Source organism: Staurois parvus, unplaced genomic scaffold (genome assembly GCF_062004578.1).
Source record: "Staurois parvus isolate SC_StPar_1 unplaced genomic scaffold, SC_StPar_1.0 ptg000840l, whole genome shotgun sequence".
Classification (NCBI taxonomy): Eukaryota; Metazoa; Chordata; class Amphibia; order Anura; family Ranidae; genus Staurois; species Staurois parvus.
In genome coordinates this window covers 1,135,003-1,155,277 of record NW_028318636.1, presented here as the reverse complement: position 1 = coordinate 1,155,277, position 20,275 = coordinate 1,135,003, and the positions used below count along the sequence as shown (strand labels likewise).

Below are 20,275 nucleotides of genomic sequence, written 5' to 3'. Positions count from 1 at the left end.
GCAGCAGGAGCCATTGGCTCCCCCTGCTGTTAATCACAGCCAGTGAGCCACTGAGGAGAGAGGGTGCAGGGCCAAGCCATGGCTCTGTGTGTACAGTAAATGTACATGCAGAGCAGTGATTTGGGAGCAAGTCTGCTTGGGTATCATCATAGCAAGCTGCTTGCTCTGGGAGCACTTCGCAGGAGGGAGGGGCCAGGAGAGCCTACAGGGGGGCTGTTCTGTGCAAAACCACTGCACAGAGCAGGTTAGTATAACGTGTTATTATAACCTCTGTGAGCTCCCAAAACTCTCCTTTTCCCCCTCACTTCTGTTTGTTTGGAACAAGCAGTGCACCTTAGATGTGGTTATGTACACTGCTCTTTGTAAATTACAAATCCCATAATACACACTCCATTTCAGGAGCAAGCAAGAGAGTCTACATTTATTTATTTCAGGTAGCGTCGTCAATTTACACAGCGCCTTGCATATATATTGTACATTCACATCAGTCTCTAACCCTCAATGGGTGTACAATCTAAGGTCCCTAACTTACATTCATACATACACATACTAGGGACAATTTAGACAGGATCCAGTTAACCTACCAGCATGTCTTTGGAGTGTGGGAGGAAACCGGAGTACCCGGAGGAAGCCAACGCAGGCAAAGGGAGAACATGCAAAGTCCAGGCAGGTGGTGCTGTGGTAGGGATTAGAAACAACGACCCTAGTACTGCCAGGTGGAAGTGCTAACCATTTAGCCACTGTGCTGCCCATATTTCATATATAGAATGGGAGCATACAGAATGAATGTAGCCACCCTCTGAGGCTGACCCTACATTATACAATTTTCCTTTAGATTTACCAGAACCATGTAATATGAGGTCAGACCTAAACACTTTCAATTTATATGCAGTCAGGCAGGCCCTTGTACTTCATAGTTAAAGGTAAATCTAAAGGAAATTAAATAAGAAAATTGTATTATGTATGGCCAACTTAACAGGAAGTTAACAAGAAAAAAGAGTTTGAAAATTTGGAGGAGGCTGAGAGCAATAGAAGTTTGAGTTGAGAACAAATGCTTGAATATATATATTTTTTTAAATAACCAGCGTTTAGTATCAGTTTAACTTTATTTATAAAGTTAGTTGCGTCAGCACTTTGCTGGGAATGTCAGACCACGCAGTATTGCAATTTTTCAATGCTAATGTAGGAGTACGGAGCATTCTTAACTAAAATTTCACAACACAGATATTCCATTGGGTTCAAATCCCTTTGCTGATGAGCAGTGTTGCATGTTGAATAAAGTATTTAGACACACATATACGCAGATGTCTGTGGTGATATCACTAAATAGGACATGGGAGAGGTGTGGGATGTTATTAATGGAACAGATATAGGTAAATTAGCACAAATTACTTGTTGAAGCAGACCTATAGTCAGAATCTGACACTGGGTCTAATATTTCCCAAACTGCCTAAAAATTAAAGCTGTATTCAATACAAACAGCTAAATACAAAGATGAAACGCATACAAGGGAGCTGCCCTACACTTCCAAAGTTCCACCATACCCCACCATCAGTCCTTCCCTAGGGGCGACGACATCAGTGAGCTGTTCACTTCTTCCTAGTTCTTACAGGCAGCCATAAAAAAGCAGGGTGGCTGTGTTTTAAAAAATTGTTGGGGGGTCAGCTGCAGGAAAAGACAGCCAGTTTCCAATGATATGAGAAAGGAAGATGGCGGCGTGGAACCAGAATTGTTGCAGCAGACAAATGGAGAACACTGCTGGATTTGCTAGGTGTGAATTTTTTTTCTCTTTTTGTGGATAACCCTGCGATAAGCTGCACCATGTGACTGGACAGTGAAAAGAGAAGCAGCATTCTGATGGGCTCATCTCTGTCACTCTGCTCCTTTTTTAAGCCTGTTCCTTTTAGCACAAAAGCACTGCAATACAACTGATTGACTTCTTGTGCAGCTTCTCCCCTTTAACTGCCTGAGCTCTGCTCTACAAGGATTGCAAGTGACTGACACCAGGTTACATGTAGGAACTTACACCACTTTAATTTAAAAAAAAAAAAAAAAAAAGGTATTGATGTGTTAAAGGGTAAGTTAATTTAAAAAAATACCTCTACTTATTGACCAGCTCCCAAGTTAGATCAACAACAGCTTTCCCAATATCATGGGTTATAAACTTTCTTTCTTTGTGATCTGTCAGCTGCTCAATGGTTCTGGAAAAGACAATATGGTAGGGGAAAGAATAAACAATCACCGCTACATTATCTGCCCGGTATATGCTTGCGAACCACTGTTGTATAATTACGTATTGTTTTCCAGAAGTGGTTAAATCAATGTGTCCCCCACCCCTGCCACCCTAATACAACTAAGTGGCTTGTCATCAAGAGAGCCCGACTGGGCCCACCCTTTCCACACAGATGCTTCATTCATCAAAGCTGTAGTACATGAATGAAACAGGTTCTGTGAATAGAGGGGGAGATGTTTCAGTCACCCGCCTGTCCTCAATTCATAGATCATGTTTCATTCATAAAAGCTGTAGCACGGCTTCTCTGTATGGCGGAGCTGGGCAGAAAGAATGGGCTTATTCAGACTTCCATGATGAGTGTCTAAAATAGTCCCTTAGTTGTACTATCCCTGCTGCACTGGAAGATTACAGCAGCTGGGTGGGCATTGATGGAGGAGGATTTCTACTAACAAAGGCACTGTCATAAGGGACCCATCCTACTGACTGTATGTTACGCCCCCTGTGCTGATTTTTCGTTTCTTTATTTTGGCTACGCTTAAGCTTTAAAAAAGTATAGGATTTTTTTTAATTCTACTTACCTAGGTGGATGCAGCCTTGGTCCCGCACGGGCTCAAACGGTGAAAACTCAGTGATCACATGACTGCTGATTGCTGAGTTTTCACAGCCGCTGTGAGCAACCGCTGTCTGCACTGTCCCCCCTCCTCCCTGCGCTTACTAGAGTGCTGGGATGTGGATGGGGAGGGAGTGGCTGGCTCAGGCTCAGGCTCTCAGTGGCTCATTGAGAGGCTGAGCCAGGTGCCGCTCTAGGCTTTGGGGTGGATTCCGACTTTAATTCTGAATATTTCCCCAGCATGGAACAGCTAAGTGAAGTCAGCCAACGTTGGCTGTACTTCTCCTTTTTTAATGTGTCATTTGATGTTTTCTAAATGCAAGCAGGGTAAGTACCTAAATTAACAACTGGTATGACCCAGTTCCAATACCTGCACAGAGTGGCCCCAATCTTCCTCTTTTTGGGTTTCCCACCAGCGCTCCTGGCTCTTTCTCTTTTTGGTGTGCCACCACAGTAAGCATATTTAGAGTGTAACATGCTCTAGATCTGCATCCTCTGCACTGCCAATCCCCCCCCCCCCCCCGTGATGGTGGACAGGGATCCTCTCCCAGCACCTGCTGTCACCTTTCAAAACTGGCTGGACTGTGCAGGGCTCCACCCACACAGCCATGTCATTCATTCACAGCCATCTGTGAATGAATGAACTACAAATCCTGTCTGCCACCATGGAAGACAGCTTGTAGTTTTCAATGAATTACATTGATGATCGCCCTCAAAGTTCATTGACATTTCTTCCAGCTTTGTAACTGTCTCCATGTATGGAGGTATGTGCAGGAGTCTTACATTGCACCCATGATCTACTGATCCTGGGTGCAATGCTCTGCAGGTTCATCAGAATAAAATAATAAATGCACATTTTTCTTTGACGCAAAAAATGTGCAATGTTTTTTTTCTTAAAGGTGAATTTAGCCTTTAAATATGACATTCAAATACATCTCTGTGACTTGAAAGTATCCCTCTCTGGGTGTGACAGATCCTCTACTTTCTTTGCCATATTTTGCCTAATGTAAGAGGCGCAGGAATTCCATAGTTCTGTAAGCACAAGGAATTGAAATTAGCATTTTGAATAGAAAATGGAAATCCAGCAGGTTACTATAGTTACTGTCACGATCGCAAGATCGCCGCCACCGACATGCGACAATCCCACGATCGCGACGTCTAATATGTCACGATCACGGCATTAGATCCCAGACCTTCTCACCAAAACTCGTGACCGAAGGGCTAGCCGACCTAAAACCACGATGTGACGTGCGTAACAATGCCACACCCAGCTGCACCCTGCACAACGATTTTCCAGCTAATGGATACAGATCGACGTGCCAGCAGCCTGGATCGATTGTTAGTGGGTCAGGTTAATTAGGCAATTAACCATTCACACTGCCACCACCTCCTTTTTAATCAGAGAAAGAGGAAACTCGACGTTCAGCTATAACGCTATAATGGTTGATATAATCAACTGCATAACCCGGTCATAATACAGGCCTGTTATACAGAGGGTTAAAACAAACAGTAGCGTCTCTTCAAAGGCAGGGATTCGTAAATTGCAATTAAGAGTTATAGAAACAGTTCAACGCTTTCAGAAAGAGAGATTTATTACAAAAAGGGTCAAACAGGTGCAATAAAAATATTTACAGAAAAAAGATGTAACTAAGACATATATATATATTACACAGAGCATAACAGCACAGCAAAGAGATAACGGAGAGAGGTTAAAGGGTTAAGGTACTTGCCATTAAGCCTTGGGTGTAAGCAGATCATGTTTCTGAGCAGAAGGGTGCTTTTTGATCTCCCTATGTTACGATGGTAAAGATGGGAAAATTCTTCAACTCTCCTACTCTTAGGTTTTACAGCCTGTTTTAAAGTTTCCCAGCAGGGGGTGGTTCTGAAGTAAAAGACCAATCCCCTGTTTAGGGAGGGATCGTCAGGCGGAACCCTAAACTGGAGCCCACATCTGTCATAATTCATATTCTGGTCCATAACTTTCCATCTGCACAAGCGACAGTCCAGCCGTATATTATTATGCAGTCAAGTCTGAGGATTATTTAGATATGAATTATGAAATTATATAGTGCACGGTTCACGAGTTCTATGTTTCGGCTTCTCTGATGGTCCGAGATAAGCGAGTGACCCATCAAACTGTTCACCTGCTCACTGGCCATCTGACAAGGTGTCCGGTTTTTATGTAAGTCTGTCATATTCCAAGCTATGAGACATAGGGGAAAAAATGGATTTGAGAAGTGTTCATCTATTTCTGTCACCTACGCTGAGCTAGGTTATTAGCTCAGAGTCCCTTTCAACTCTTGGGAAGGCTCTGTTATCTTGTTACGAGGTGTAAAATTACACAGGTACTTTGGTCAGTGAGACTCCAATTCTCTTGGGAAAGCTGGCCTTATCTCTTCCTAGGTGAGAAAGGATACCGTTTTCACAGACAGCTCGGCACCTAGCTGGAGATGCCTTGGCTAGCCAGTGACCCATAAACAGTACACACACACACACCTCCTCTCAAGGAGGGGTAGGGAAAGGAGAAATGGATACCCTTCGCAAGATGGAGTCTGCGTCAGTCTGTTGCGCACGTTTGCGACAGTTACGTTTTTTGGGGTTTTTTTATGTTAGAGGTGCTTAATTTATATCAGCCTCTATATCAGACTCAAAAATTGGTGATGAGCTGAACTGAAAGTTTTTTCTGTAATGAAATCAGATGTAGTTGACTATCTTTGTGGTTAGAAGTATATTATGCAGTGTTTTCTGAGCATAGTGGAGAAAAACATGTTGGTATTTGTACAATTCAGGAAATTTGGGTATGATTGCTAGACCTGTCCTTTACTCCACAGAGTATTGCAGTATTACGTCTACCTATTGTTTCAGCAGTTTCACACACATAATTTAGAAAAGACAATCCGTATTGTATCTTGACATGCCAGGGCTCATCAAAGTCAGCCATATTGCTACTGCTCCGTACTTGACATCCCGTACAGAGCATAGTCTATCTGCTCTTCCTAAAACTCCAACTCTAATAACCCTTCACCTGCAACTAATACCCCAACTTTTATAACTCCTCCACCTTGCATCCTTCTTTTCCACCTGTAGTCATTTGTCTACAAACTTGCCCAGAGTGAGGGTGAAGAAATTGTAAAAGTGATACTAAACACACACCATTTAATTTATATTATTCCATCTCTTTCTGTATATGGATGATGGCACTGTAATTTATTTTAATTAAACAAATACACTTTTTCTAATGGATATACAGCTGTCACATGACCCAACTCTTTCCCAGTTTTTCTGCAGGGAACCAGTGGCAGGAGGAGATACTAGTCCTCTGCTAAATAAATATATATATACACACAGTGAGGAATAGAAGTATTTGAACACCCTGCGATTTTGCAAGTTCTCCCACTTAGAAATCATGGAGTGGTCTGAAATTCACATTGTAGGTGCATTGCCACTCTGAGAGACAGAATTTAAAAAAAAAAAAGGCAATCACATTTGTATGATTTTTAAAGAATTTATTTGTCTTGCACTGCTGAACATAAGTACATAAGTATTTGAACACCTGAGAAAATCAGTGTTAATATTTGGTACAGAAGCCTTTGTTTGCAATTACAGAGGTCAAACGTTTCCTGTAGTTCTTGACCAGGTTTGCACACACTGCAACACGGATTTTGGCCCACTCCTCCACACAGATCTCCTCTAGATCTGTCAGGTTTCGAGCTGTCTCTGAGCAACACAGAGTTTCAGCTCCCTCCAATGATGTTCTATTGGATTTAGGTCTGGAGACTGGCTAGGCCACTCCAGAACCTTGATATGCTTCTTACGGAGCCACTCCTTGGTTATCCTGGCTGTGTGCTTCGGGTCGTTGTTTTGTTGGGAGACCCAGCCACGACCCATCTTCAGTGCTCTGACTGAGGGAAGGAGGTTGTTGCTCAAAATCCCACAATAAATGGCCCCATTCATCCTCTCCTTAATACAGTGCAGTCGTTCTGTCCCCCTCGCAGAAAAGCACCCCCAAAGCATGATGTTACCACCCCCATGCTTCACAGTAGGGATGGTGTTCTTCTTTTTCCTCCAAACACGATGAGTGAAGTTTAGACCAAAAAGTTCTACTTTGGTCTCATCTGACCACATGACTTTCTCCCATGCCTCCTCTGGATCATCCAGATGGTCATTGGCAAACTTCAGACGGGTCTGGACATGTGATGACTTGAGCAGGGGAACCTTCCGTGCAATGCATTATTTGAAACCATGACGGTGTAGTGTTCTACTGACAGTGACCTTTGAAACTGTGGTCCCAGCTCTCTTCATGTCATTGACCAGCTCCTCCCTTGTAGTTCTGGATGATTCCTCACCTTTCTTATCAGTGATACCCCACGGGGTGAGATCTTGCATGGAGCCCCAGTCCGAGGGAGACTGACAGTCGTCTTTAGCCTCTTCCGTTTTCTAAAAATTGTTCCAACAGTTGATCTATTTTCACCAAGCTGCTTGGCAATTGCCCCATAGCCCTTTCCAGCCTTGTGGAGGTCCATAATTTTGTCTCTGGTGTCTTTTGACAGCTCTTTGGTCTTGCCCATGGTAGTAGTTGGTGTCTGACTGACTGTGGGGTGGACAGGTGTCTTTAAAGAGCTCAGACAGGTGCTACTAAGTAAGATTAATGAGTGGAGTAGAGGTGGACTTTTTAAAGGCACAGTAACAGGTCTTTGAGAGCCAGAATTCTTGCTGTTTCTTAGGTGTTCAAATACTTATGTTCAGCAGTGCAAGACAAATTCTTTAAAAAATCATACAATGTGATTTCCTGAATTTTTTTTTTAAATTCTGTCTCTGAGTGGGAATGCACCTACAATGTGAATTTCAGACCCCTCCATGATTTCTAATGGGAAAACTTGCAAAATCGCAGGGTGTTCAAATACTTCTGTTCCTCAATGTATATAATTTTTGGTAATAACATGGTATGGTAGGCATGGAGGGGGGAGGCAGTGGGCTGTCATTTACTACTGTGTATACGCCCACATGTGTGACTCTGTATAGCAGGGGTCTCCAAACATTCTAAACAAAGGGCCAGTTTACTGTCCTTCAAACTTTAATGGGGCTGGACTTTGACCAGTGGAAAAAGAAAATGTCCTGGCATTAATGGGAGTAAACAATGTCCCATCATTAGTATTAGGGGAGAAATAGTGCTCCATCTTTGGTATCAGTGGGAGGAATATTGCCCCATCCTTGGTGTCAGTGGGAGGAATAGTGCCCCATTATTGGTATTGGGGGAGTAATAGTGTCCCATCATAGGTATCATTGGGAGGAATACTGTCCCATCATTGGTGTCAGTGGGGAGGTATAGTCCCACTTTACTGGTGTCAGTGGGGAGGTATAGTTCCCCTTTACTGGTGTCGGTGGGGAGGTATAGTTCCCTTTTACTGGTGTCGGTGGGGAGGTATAGTTCCCTTTTACTGGTGTCGGTGGGGAGGTATAGTTCCCTTTTACTGGTGTCGGTGGGGAGGTATAGTTCCCTTTTACTGGTGTCGGTGGGGAGGTATAGTTCCCTTTTTTACTGGTGTCAGTGGGAGCAATAGTGCCCCATCGTTGATATTGAAGGGAGAAATAGTACCAGTTTGAAGACCACTGCTCTATAGTCACATGGGCTGCTCAGATGTAATAGGGAGGAAATGCTCAGCATAGAAACTCACTGAATACTGAGCATGTGCAGTGGCTGCCAACACTGCTTTGCAAAATCTCCAACTGCAATGGGAGCATGAACTGCAGGGGGAGGGGGTGAGAACTGCGGGCTCAACCAGATTTTTGCAGACTACAGAAAACATGATTGTGTATGAACAGCATGTAATACAGCATTTATCGCTTTTTATGATGTGGGTTTAGTGACACTTTAAGGCACGGATGTCAAACTGATGGCCCTCCAGCTGTTGCCAAACTACAAGTCCCATGAGGCATTGCAAGACTGACGAGCATGACTCCCAGGGGCAGAAGCATGTTGGGACTTGTAGTTTTGCAACAGCTGGAGGGCCGCCAGTTTGACACCCCTGCTTTAAGATATTTCTAGATAGGCTGTATGTGTCTCCTAGAAACGGTTGCAAGGACAGCCTCTGCTACCCCCATCTACTCAGCTGCAAAGTATAGCTCCTTTGTTGTCATTGCACTACTAAACTAATAAATCCTTCCAATAATAGTCTTGCATATTCTCCCTAATCACATTATGGTTTTAGAGCAGCCAGACTCGCACACTTGAGCACATGTTCACATGAATTCTCCCATGGCTGTGTATAAATATCCTCTATTCACAGACAGAAGAAGCCATGATCACTAATTTCTCTGCTGCTTTGTATTACTGCATCTAATTTGACCTCTTGTTCATTTGTCTTCAGTGATGGTTGGATTAACAAAATAGGAATATTTGTGATCAGATGAAGTATACATTGGTTTTGGTTTAATGGTCATCACTAGCAGTTCTGCTTACTGATGACATATACCTCTTTGTTTTTCTTACATATTGCTACATCATTGTGGTCTGAGACATGCTTAATTTACAGGAAAGTACACATTCCTGGAAGGATTGGTTTCCAGTAGAATTCTATCAGAGAATATTTTCCATAATGAGCAAATACTTTGCTATTTGCAGCCTTGGCTGTGATGGATTGCAAGCCAAACTTGTGTTTTTGATGGTCACTCTAGGCCACTCCAGCTGTCGTGGAAGTAGACGTTCCATTTGTTATTGCAAGACTTAGGTAGCCACAGTAATGACTGCAAGTGGCAGGGGCATGATGGTATATGTAGTTTCACTGCAACTGCAGTGATGAGGTTTTTTTAGACTCAGATAATCTCCTCCTTTAAAGCCTCCGAATTTTTACCCAAAAAAGAAAAACTGTCTAGAAGTGGTGTTGAACCTTAATTGCATTGTGAGCTTGTGAGCCACATCAGCATTATGGTTGCCCTCAAAGGGCCATTGTATCTGTAAGACTAGATGTCCAGAGCACCCCCCCCCCTTTTACATCAGATGTCAAGATCCCCCCCACCATCCTCTTATATCACAGTGCACCCCCTTTTACCTTGTGCTGCTGCCAGTAGGAAGCTGATGGCTGATCTGGGAAGTAGAAAATGCAGGGTCTGGAGGAGGGCTTGAGTCTGCTGAATGCTGAGACCAGGAGAAGTGGAGACATGGGAGGTGCTGTAGCTGCACAGAGTGGTGCAGGATCTGTAGGAGGAGTTCTGTCCTCCTCTCTGCTTCCAACAAGGATGGGGACCTCTTCAGGCTTCATGGAGAGGCACAGGATCTGGCGTAGAAATTCTGTCGTCCTCTCTACTGCCGACTGCTGAGACAAGGTGGGGGCGGAGATGGGGGGCTACTCCTCTATCCCTCATGCCAATATACTTTTACCCAGACATAATCCCCTCACTTCCCGGGGACAGATATCAGAAGTTATAAAACTGCTTTTCTTCCAGTTCTTCTTTAAGATCAGGCAATTCCTACAGTGCAATCCACATATATAGAAAATATTTAAAAGCAAAGACAGTGCAGAAGATTCACAAACCAGCGCTTTAATTATATTTATAGTCTGACGGCACTCTCTGGCACGTTTCATCATGTGTAAACAAAAAAACCCTTTCTGTTATTCTGATTTACGTGTTGACATTTAGAACATGCTTTGGGTTTGATATTTCTTCTTTTGATATAGACACTATTGCTGGTACTAGAGTAAGATAACCAGATTTTCTAAATGAAATTCAGGGACATCATACTGACAACATCCAGAAAAAAATGACTGCTGTGTTGTAGCCATACCCATAAAATCTTACACCCAATTTGAACATGCCCACAAACTGGTCACAGACTTTTGGAACAAGAGATTTCAAATACAAGTTGCCAAGATATGCATGCTTAGTTGGGAGTGACACCTTGAAGGTATGAAGAGGAAAAATGCTGGAAGTGTGGCCAATAAAGGGGTTTTCAGTGTATGACGTATTGCTAGTAGTGAGTAGGAAAAGGATTGGTGCAATTGACAGTAATGACCTATTTTGACAGGTTTCCAGTCAGCAGAGATTCAGTTGTAACAACAGTGACTTGCCAGTGCAAAACAGGCACAGCAGTGATGGAAGCCTCCGGAGCGCCTGGGGTGCCATGCCTGGCTCAGTTCCCAGTCCACCAGCTTCTTGCCTTAACTTGTCTCCGGTGTTCCATCTTTGAGGTTTGCAGGAAAATTCTCCTAATCTCTCCTAGGGGACAGCCACAGAAAAATGAAAACAAAGGTTGTGGATGGTCCACAGGATACAGAAGCTAGGACCATATTTCAACTGTTGGGCAGAATTGCAGTGTGCCATGCTGGAACATTTCTGGCTTACTTCAGTACTGGATCCTGGAAGAGAAAGCGTGTTCCAGCATGGCACAGTGCTGCCACTCTGTATGTCACTGCTGATAGGGAGACACTGTTAAGGACTTTGCTTCTTGAGGACAGACTCTTTAGAATAGGGACTGTCCCCAGAATGAATGGCAACCATTTGCTATATTTAACTATATAACCTTTTTTTTTTTTTTTTTTTTTTTTCCCAACTTTTTTTCCTGGCCATTTTTTTTCTACAAATCCTTTTGTTTCACTGTTTTCTTTATCCCAATGATAGGTACTCATCTGATAACAGTGAAAGCAGCTGGCTTCGCTCGCTGTTTGTGCGGAAAGTGGATCCTCGCAAAGATGCGCATTCAACTTTGCTTTCTAAGAAGGAGACCAGTGGACTGTACAAAATGCAGTGTAAGTAAGCTATTTTCTAAAGTTATATGGTTTTGCTGCATTTTTTCGGAAAAAAACAAGATAGAAGACTACAGTAAATATTAAAATATTTGATGGTTATCAACAGGGATTAGCCAGTTTCAAGATGGACAGGCAGGCAGATTATTTCATGATCTCCACCTCAGTGAGAGCAAGGTTTCTCCTAAATGGCGGAGAAGCACTCGGCACAACCCTTTTAATTCTGCTGAAGATGGAGCACAGCACCTCTTACTTTTTATAGCAGCCCAAATATGCAGCATAGTTAAGATTGCCAGTGCTTGGAAAACTCAAGCACACATGGTCATGTCGCATTAGCAGCAGTGGAGAATTGCTTCTGCGCTGGGCAAAACACTACAGAATCTCATTCGCCAACAAGGGAGTAGCAATGGAGCAACACCTCGCTGCTTCAGCATGGGAGGAAGTGATGCTGTAGGAACAACTGTTTCCCAAGTTATCTTCCAGGATGGCATACATGAAAGAATGACAGAAAACAGAGCCCCTAAACACTAAAAAGGAGCCCTCCTCAATGCTACTCCAGTCTTGTGTTTCCTGCACATTATCAGGCAATTCCAATTGTTATTTTTCTTTTGGGTCAGTAGCCATTGAGTGAAAACCCTCCTTCCGTGCTGATGGATATGTTGGAACTAGGGGAGCTTTGAAAACCTGAGGCTGGTGGAACAGGAGAAATTTTCTTGCTAAATCTCTCCATTATCTAAAAACCTGGAACTTGCCCCCAGATGATTTGGGGGTAATACCTGACAGTTTCCACACTTGGGTCTTGGCATCTGCATTCTCCACACACTTGTAATACTTGCCAGGAGTAGGACTGTTGTCATTTCAGACACCACCAGTAATGTAATCCAGCAGTGCTGGCCTTAAGGAAGCTTCAAACCTCATGGCTACACTATGCTGGAAGTTGGCATGACCTAGAGGAGTTTATCTTGTAGTGCTTAGCTGTGTCTTGAACAGCCTTCAGGGCCACCTTCTGTATATCTCTCACCATCGAGCCTGTGCTGAGGCTATGATGCCCAAGGAAATTGATTAACCCTCCTCTCTGAGCCTATCTGCATACCTGTGTAGACACTGTCAGAAGACAGCAGTGGCCATGGGCAACCCCCCTGTGATATGGAGGCCAAGTTGATGGCTGCTTTTGCATTGGATTCAACATGGAAACTGTTAGAAGATCCTCACGTCTCCTTTGTGATGGTAAAACACGGAATAAACTATCTGTATTCCTATTATCTTATATTAAAGTGTTACTAAACCCACAACAGTAAAATCAGTCTGTATATGCAGTAAAGCATGCTTGTTATACTCACTGTGGAACTTAAGGGGTTAATCATCTACATTGTGTAAAAAGGCTATTTGATCCTTTCTTCTCTGCCCCTCCTCTTGTTGAAATGACCACCTGATACAGACTGAATCCGTAGTCACATGCACATGCTCAGTTTGGTGTGTATTGTTTTTTTTTTTTTTTCTTGGGAGATTCCATGTGATCAGCACAGGGCCAATCAGCACTGTCCTGACAAAGGGTCAGGACTTTTATATCCTCCTAGAGCAGAAAGAAAACTCCTCCTACAAGCTTTAACCAGTGCTCTGCTGAAGTCACAAAACTGCTTTGAATGTTGATGAGAAAAGGTATTTAGCAGTTTATATTTACTAAAATAATTGCATTTCCATGTCCTGTGTACTGTAGGAGATCAGATATAGTGAATGCAGGATCCTGGGTTTAGTAACGCTTTAATGTTTTTTTAGGTATGCTGGTTTTTAGAGGTGCTTGTTTTTATCAACCAATTCTGCTTTCAGACAGAGATAGGTTGCACTAAATATCAGTTTGATTTGGATATCTCTTCTGTTAATAGTTTTTGTTATCAATTAACAAAATTTAAATGAACACTTCTGTTTCTGAAATATGTACTGTGTGGTATATGTATATATATTTGCTAGTATTTCAAGGAAATATTGAGATTGCCACCATAAGTGAGTATCAAAATGCTATAATCCTTTTTTGTGTGTATATGTATGTATGTATTGTAACAGCGCAGGGCCCGGTCACAAGATAAAAGCAGGTAGAAGTGCTCTGGTAATGGACACAGGGTCTGCACATGTGCGAAGTACAGAACTGCGGAGTGTAGATTTTGAGTAGAGAAAACTGTTGTTGCAGGTTTCTCCAGATTTTTATATTTCTGGATGGGGCTCCGTAGTTTGGAGATTTCAGAGTGCCTTGGGAGGGAAGAAATCTCCAATCCAGTGTCCAGAGTTTGAAGTCAACCAGCAGGGTGTGGGCCCAGGTGCTCACAGCACATATAATGATGGTTTGCTGAGAGTTGCAAGGGGAAGTGCAGTGGCTGACATTGAGGGGTTTATTTACTAAAGCTGGAGAGTCCAAAATCAGACTCCCTTCTGCATAGAAACCAATCACCTTCCAGGTTTCATTGCCAAAGCTTCATTGAACAAGCTGAGGTTAGAAGCTGATTGGTTTCTATGCAGAAGGGAGTCTGATTTTGGACTCTCCAGCTTTAGTAAATAAACCCCTGAGTGTCTATGTGTGAGACAGAAGCCGTGCGCGTTGAAGGGCTCGAAGCCGTGCGCGTTGAAGGGCTCGAAGCCGTGCGCGTTGAAGGGCTCGAAGCCGTGCGCGTTGAAGGGCTCGAAGCCGTGCGCGTTGAAGGGCTCGAAGCTGTGTGCATCAAAAGAGCTCAATGCTGAGTGTTGGGACTAGCCAGGGGTCTGGAAGACCCATACCAGCAGAGGTACTGCTGACCAGCAGGGCTAATGAGGAGTAGCCAGGAGGCTTGGTAGTTTTTTCATTTCTATTTACAACTGGAGAAGAACCCCTGTGTGGGAAAGCTAATTTTGGACTTTTGTGTTTTTTGTTTTGTGCCTTTTAATAAAAGTGGGCTACCCAGCCCTTAAAAAGCATTTCTGACTAGAGTGGACACACTTGGAAAGCATCTACCACTAGAGCTATGACAAAACCTGCAAGCTGATTGGTTTCTATGCAGAGACGCACCAGATTTTGCGCACTCTGATTTTGATAGGTAGATTACTCCCACTGTGCCAATACTGCCCCTTTTTTTTTTTTTAATAGAAATGCCTTTGTGTTGAGTTTTATCATTTTTATAAACACAACACATAGGGGTTTATTTACTAAAGCTGGAGAGTCCAAAATCAGACTCACTTCTGCATAGAAACCAATCAGCTTCCAGGTTTCATTGCCAAAGCTTCATTGAACAAGCTGAGGTTAGAAGCTGATTGGTTTCTATGCAGAAGGGAGTCTGATTTTGGACTCTCCAGCTTTAGTAAATAAACCCCTCACAGTCTGTGATTATATACGTGACCATATACGTGACCTTACCTTTACATAGGGAATGAAGACCTCTTCAAAAATAGTGGTAAAATCAATTCTAAAGAGAGGATAAAAAAAGCTCTACACACCATATCAAAGCATTCACTTGCTTATACATGTATACAAAAACATTAATGCAATAGTCAGTACATGAAAGATTTGAAGTAAAGGTCAAGGGGTATTATAACCAAAACACAAACTACAACCTAAATTGAACATTGTTCACTAGCACAGAGCATGTACATATATCATCAGCAGGTAGACAGCAGAGCATTCAACATGCACCACTCAAAACTGAAACTCAACTTTTTACTGTCTTCTAAAAGTAAAGACCCATGGAAATTTTAATAAATTTTGAATAATTAGAGAAAAAGGAGTCCGCCTAGGGATGGACAACCATGGGTCCCAAAGTTTGTTAAATTTTACTTGGAACTCCCCATGTTGGTAAATCAAACGTTCTCTAGGAAGATTAGTATTCATCGGGGTTTGCCACTCCTCGAAGGAGCATAAATAAATAGTAGTATTTACATGTGGTAAGCCTAGTCATGATACTTGTTTTCTCTGTAAATCATGTAACTTGCTTTTGTATATTTTAGTTTGCTTATTGTGTGCATTCTGTACACTTTCTTGGTTTTGCAGTAAACTGATTTTTAAAAAACCATTGTATTGTGCTGATAACTTAGAAAGCAAATACAATATGATTTAACAGTTAATTAAGTAATGGTATGAACTTCCTCTTTTAAAATTTTCACATCCTTATTTTGTTTTAGTTCATAATGTAAAGCCAGAATGCTTGGATGCCTATAACCAGCTGACGTAAGCATTTTTCATTTCCTTTGCAGTTCTGTGACTTTTCTGTGTGTGAATTGGGTACCTTGACTGTGTTTGATTTCTTACCTTGTGAAAGTCTTTTGTTCTCAACTTTCAAACACCATGAACAGTAGCATTATCTGTGCCTATTTTATAATTCCAAAAAATGGATAAGATGTGTCGCCAGCCCACCAACGAGCTTGTTTTAAGGTACAAAGCTTTTTATTGTATGATCACATAGAGAAACAATGTTTCGGGGCTGTACAGGGACCCTTCGTCCTGCTTGACTTTTGAAAGAAGCTTGTTGGTCTTCTGGTGACATACTGTATCTTATCAATGTTATGCACTGTGTCCAGTTGGAAGTCATTGCTGCACCCTTGTAACCGAATGGTCAATTTCAATTTAGTGTATAAAAGGAAAATATTCATTGAATTAGAATATCAACAGTAAAATCCCCGGCTTATCAAACCGAAACAGCTGATCCAGTTATTTGAAATTTTTTAAATTTAAAAAATTGGTCAATATCCACTTGCTGACTAGTCACGTACCTGGTATGTCATCAGTCTTCAAATGTTTGTACCGGGGTGGTGTCTTCAGTACAGTTTTTTAGAGCCTGCAGTCAGCTCTCTTGTAATAGCAATCGAAACGGCTAACTAGCCGCTCAATTGCTTTTACAAGCAGTGGGAGGGGACCCAAGATTTCCCCCATAAAGAGTTCCTGTAGCATTCCTATTGCTGTCACAAGGATGTTTATCCATTTACTCAGCATAACTTCTTCTTTTATATTTTACAAAAAAACTGGGTGATGTAATATGGGTTTTTTTGCATTAAACATTAAAAAAAATAAAATAAAAGCATTTGAAAAACCACTGCGCAAATACCATGTGACATAACAAATTGCACAAAAACATAAATGTTTTCTCTAGGGCCTCTGCTTTAAAAAATATATAATGTTTTGCCGTTCTAAGTAATTTTCTAGCAAAAAAAAAAAAAATGATTGTTACATGTGCACAAAATTTACCAGAAAAAGCCTGATCCTCAAGTGGATATACTATTCCCTTTAAAGCAGAACTTCAATTCCAGAACTCCAAAGAAAAAACATTTTAAGTGAATTTCCACCCATCTCAAGTCATTGTACACCAGATAGTAACTTGAATATACTCATGAAAATTACCACTTTGATTGTCTTTACTATTTCTTTTCCTTGTATATGGGCAGGGGGCAGCCATAATCATTGTGGTACACATCCATACAGGGACTACAATTCTTAGAACACCTGATGAGAGCCATGTCTGCATGCTTATTAACCACTTGCCCGCCACCCTATAGTATAACTACTGCTACAGGGCAGCAGGGCTGCGCAAAATAACGTGTGTATATATACGTGATTCGCATTTACGGGTAGGGAGCGTGTGCGCCGCCCCTCCTGGGCTGCCATTGGCAGCTACGGATATCAATCACCCGGTCCAGGCCAGAGATTCCCCGCCAGCGATTGCCGAGTAAAACTGACAGGGAGAGATCTGTGTGTAAACACAGGTATCTCTCCTGCCAGCAAGGACATGCTGCTTTGTCTTTCTCTGCACAGCAGAGAAATGCAAAGCAGCATGTCTCCATTGTAAAACAGCACACATAGTAAAACACACAGTTTATCCTTTGATCACCCAAAAATTAGCCTTTTCCTGCCCAGTGTCATTAGTACAGTCAGTAGTTTTTATTAGCACTGATCACTATATTAGTGTCACTGGGGATGTAAGTGTCAGTTCCCACTAAGTGTCAGAATGCCCACCGCAGTCCCGCTATAAGTCGCTGATAGCCACCATTACTAGTATATAAAAAAAAAATTCCAGTATATATACCAGCATTTGTAGGCAAAATAACTTTCACATAAACCGATTAATGTACATGTATTGGGATGTTTTTGTTTTTTTTTAGCAAAGACATGTAGCAGAATAGATTTTGGCCTAAATTTATGACGAAATTTGATTGATTTTTTTTTATTGGATATGTTTTATAGCAAAAAGTAAAAAATTATTTTTTTTTGTTTGTTTTCCAAAATGGTTGGTCTTTTTATGTTTATAGCACAGAAAATAAAAAACGCACAGGTGATAAAAGGCTCTATTTGTGGGGGGGGGGGCATAAATTTCATTCATGTACAACGTCGCATGACTGTGCAGTTGTCATTTGAAGAAACGCAGCGCCGTAATGGGAAAAAATGGCCTGGTCAGGAAGGGGGGTAAAATCTCTGGAGGGCAAGTGGGTAGATAGGCTTGTCAGTATTTAGTGGACTTTACTGGGCAGACATCTTGAAACATAAGTTTTCCACTAGTAATGCCCACTAACAGAATCAGAATTGTTGTTACTTCACCCCTGAGAGAAAACAATCTCCTGCACTCGAGAGGTGTTCTGGCAATGGCTGGTCACAGATCTTCAATTACTCAAACCTTGGCAAAACTTTGCAGCCCTGAAAGGGCTTGGGAAGCCCAGAAAACACTACAAAACAAGAACAGAGGGCACACCAGCCTTTGCACAGAAATGGCTGATGCGTTTAGAGGGGAGATTGGCTCATGTGGTCTCCTCCACCAGTTCCCTGTTCATACCAAGGCACAAGCTTTCAGTTGGAGAACTGGAGGAAGTGTTAGTGGGCTATGAGTATGGTGATCACCACGGTGGCAGATGGGATTTGTAGTTCATTCAATCACAGATCTTGGATGGAGCCCCGCACAACCAGATTAATTTAAAAACTATGCTACTTTGGGGGAGGGGCTGGGACACGCTTGCTTTGTGATATGTTATAGCTTCCATAAAGATGTAACGGTGCAAAAGATGGAGTTAGCCTTTAAGACTTGTTGCATGAATGAATGTGGCTTGTAGTTTTCTGAAATGTAAAATAAAAGGTTGTTAAAATATGGGTTTTTTTTTTTTTAAAAGCGAGGTGTGGGATATGGAAAAAAATTAACATACATAATCACCTAGGTAGATGCTGCATCAATCTGATGCTACAGCTGTCCCCCACCATCGCTATATCAAGAACTTAGCAATCAAATACTGACTGCTCAGTTCTCGGTCTTCAGTTAGCAGAGAGCCTGTGGTCTGCCCCTCCAGTGCTCATTGGAGCATCGGGCTGTAGATGGGATGGGAGCTGCTGGATCAGGCTCTCATTCACACTCTGAGAAGCTGAGACATCTGCTTGTCAGGCATATGGGTGAATCCCAACATTAAAGTCTGGACCAGATGACTGATGTCAGCTGACAGCGGGCCCCATCAGCTGTCTCTTGAACATTAACACAGTTCCACAGAAACAATTCAAATCCTCCCTTACAGAGCAACTACTCACTGCAGCCAGAGTTTGTGTTCCAGCCCTATGGAAATCAATGCCCCCCTCCAACAATGCAGATGTGGTTGACCAGAGTCAATGAAATACATACTATGGAGGAACTGACAGCCACCCTCTATAATTGTGAGGAAAAATTCCATAACACCTGGTCCCCTTGGACTGCCTTTACCAGCTCCCCCTCATGCCAAGCTCTGTCATTGACAGACACTCAGACTCTTCCAATTCAAATGATGGACATGCCCTGTATGCCTTTAAAGAAAGAATTACAAAAAAGACAGCTACTGCTAGATTAGCTTTCAAGTTTACCAACATTTTAAGATATCTGTCTAGATGGTACATTGTATTTTCACTTTACAGAAACAAAGGTACACAAGTTAATTATTTTCCTTAGTTTTTAGATTTAACAGAATAAAGGAGTTGGGATTTAAACTCTTATTTTGCTTTTATGATTGTGTAAAATTTGTTTCTTGTTTCCCCGTGCAGAGAAGAGGTCCTACCCAAGTTGCACCAGGATCCAGATTACCCATGTGATCTGGTGGGTAATTGGAACACGTGGTATGGAGACCAAGACCAAGCAGGTGAGTTTAGATATTTTGAGTGGACATTGGCATTTTTGCTGGTTAAATGCTGATTTCCCTTTCAGTTCATCTATGGCGATTCTCTGGGGGATATCCTGCTCTCATGGACTGTATGAATAAATTGCGAAATAACAAGGTAATGGACACCTGACAGAGCCTCAAAACTCATGTATGAATTTGGTAGAAACACATCTCCTTTGTATCTTAATCATCACGGTGCCTTTTCTTCTTTTTCTATTAGACTGTCATTCCTCATTCTGATCTAGGATTTTTTTTTTCCTGGTTAGTTGACATTATCCTGAAAATATACACTATATTGCCAAAAGTATTGGGACACTCCTCCAAATCATTGGAACACATGAATCCAATCACCTCCATGGCCACTGGTGTATAAAATCAAGCACCTAGGCATGCAGACTGCTTCTACAAATATTTGTGAAAGAATGGGTCGCTCTCAGGAGCTCAGTAAATTCAAGCTTACCGTGATAAGTTGCTACCTGTACAATAAGTCCATCCGTGAAATTTCCTTACTACTAAATATTTCACTGTCATCTGTTAGTGGTATTATACCAAAGTGGAAGCAACTGGGAACAACAGCAA

The 20,275-nt window shown here is 42.1% G+C and overlaps 1 protein-coding gene across 2 annotated transcripts in view; it reads left to right on the top strand.

Annotated features, from left to right (window-relative positions):
- NIPSNAP1 (nipsnap homolog 1) overlaps positions 1–20,275 on the top strand; it is a 44,207-nt gene that overhangs the window by 3,841 nt on the left and 20,091 nt on the right. For both annotated transcript variants that reach the window (XR_016306642.1, XM_089655451.1), the window contains exons 2-5: positions 11,460–11,587; positions 15,725–15,770; positions 19,581–19,675; positions 19,741–19,811. Coding sequence is in view for 1 of the 2 variants with exons in the window: in XM_089655451.1 (XP_089511577.1) it covers positions 11,460–11,587; positions 15,725–15,770; positions 19,581–19,675; positions 19,741–19,811 (340 nt within the window). In the remaining variant the exon portion in view is untranslated. The remainder of the gene's footprint in view (positions 1–11,459; positions 11,588–15,724; positions 15,771–19,580; positions 19,676–19,740; positions 19,812–20,275) is intronic.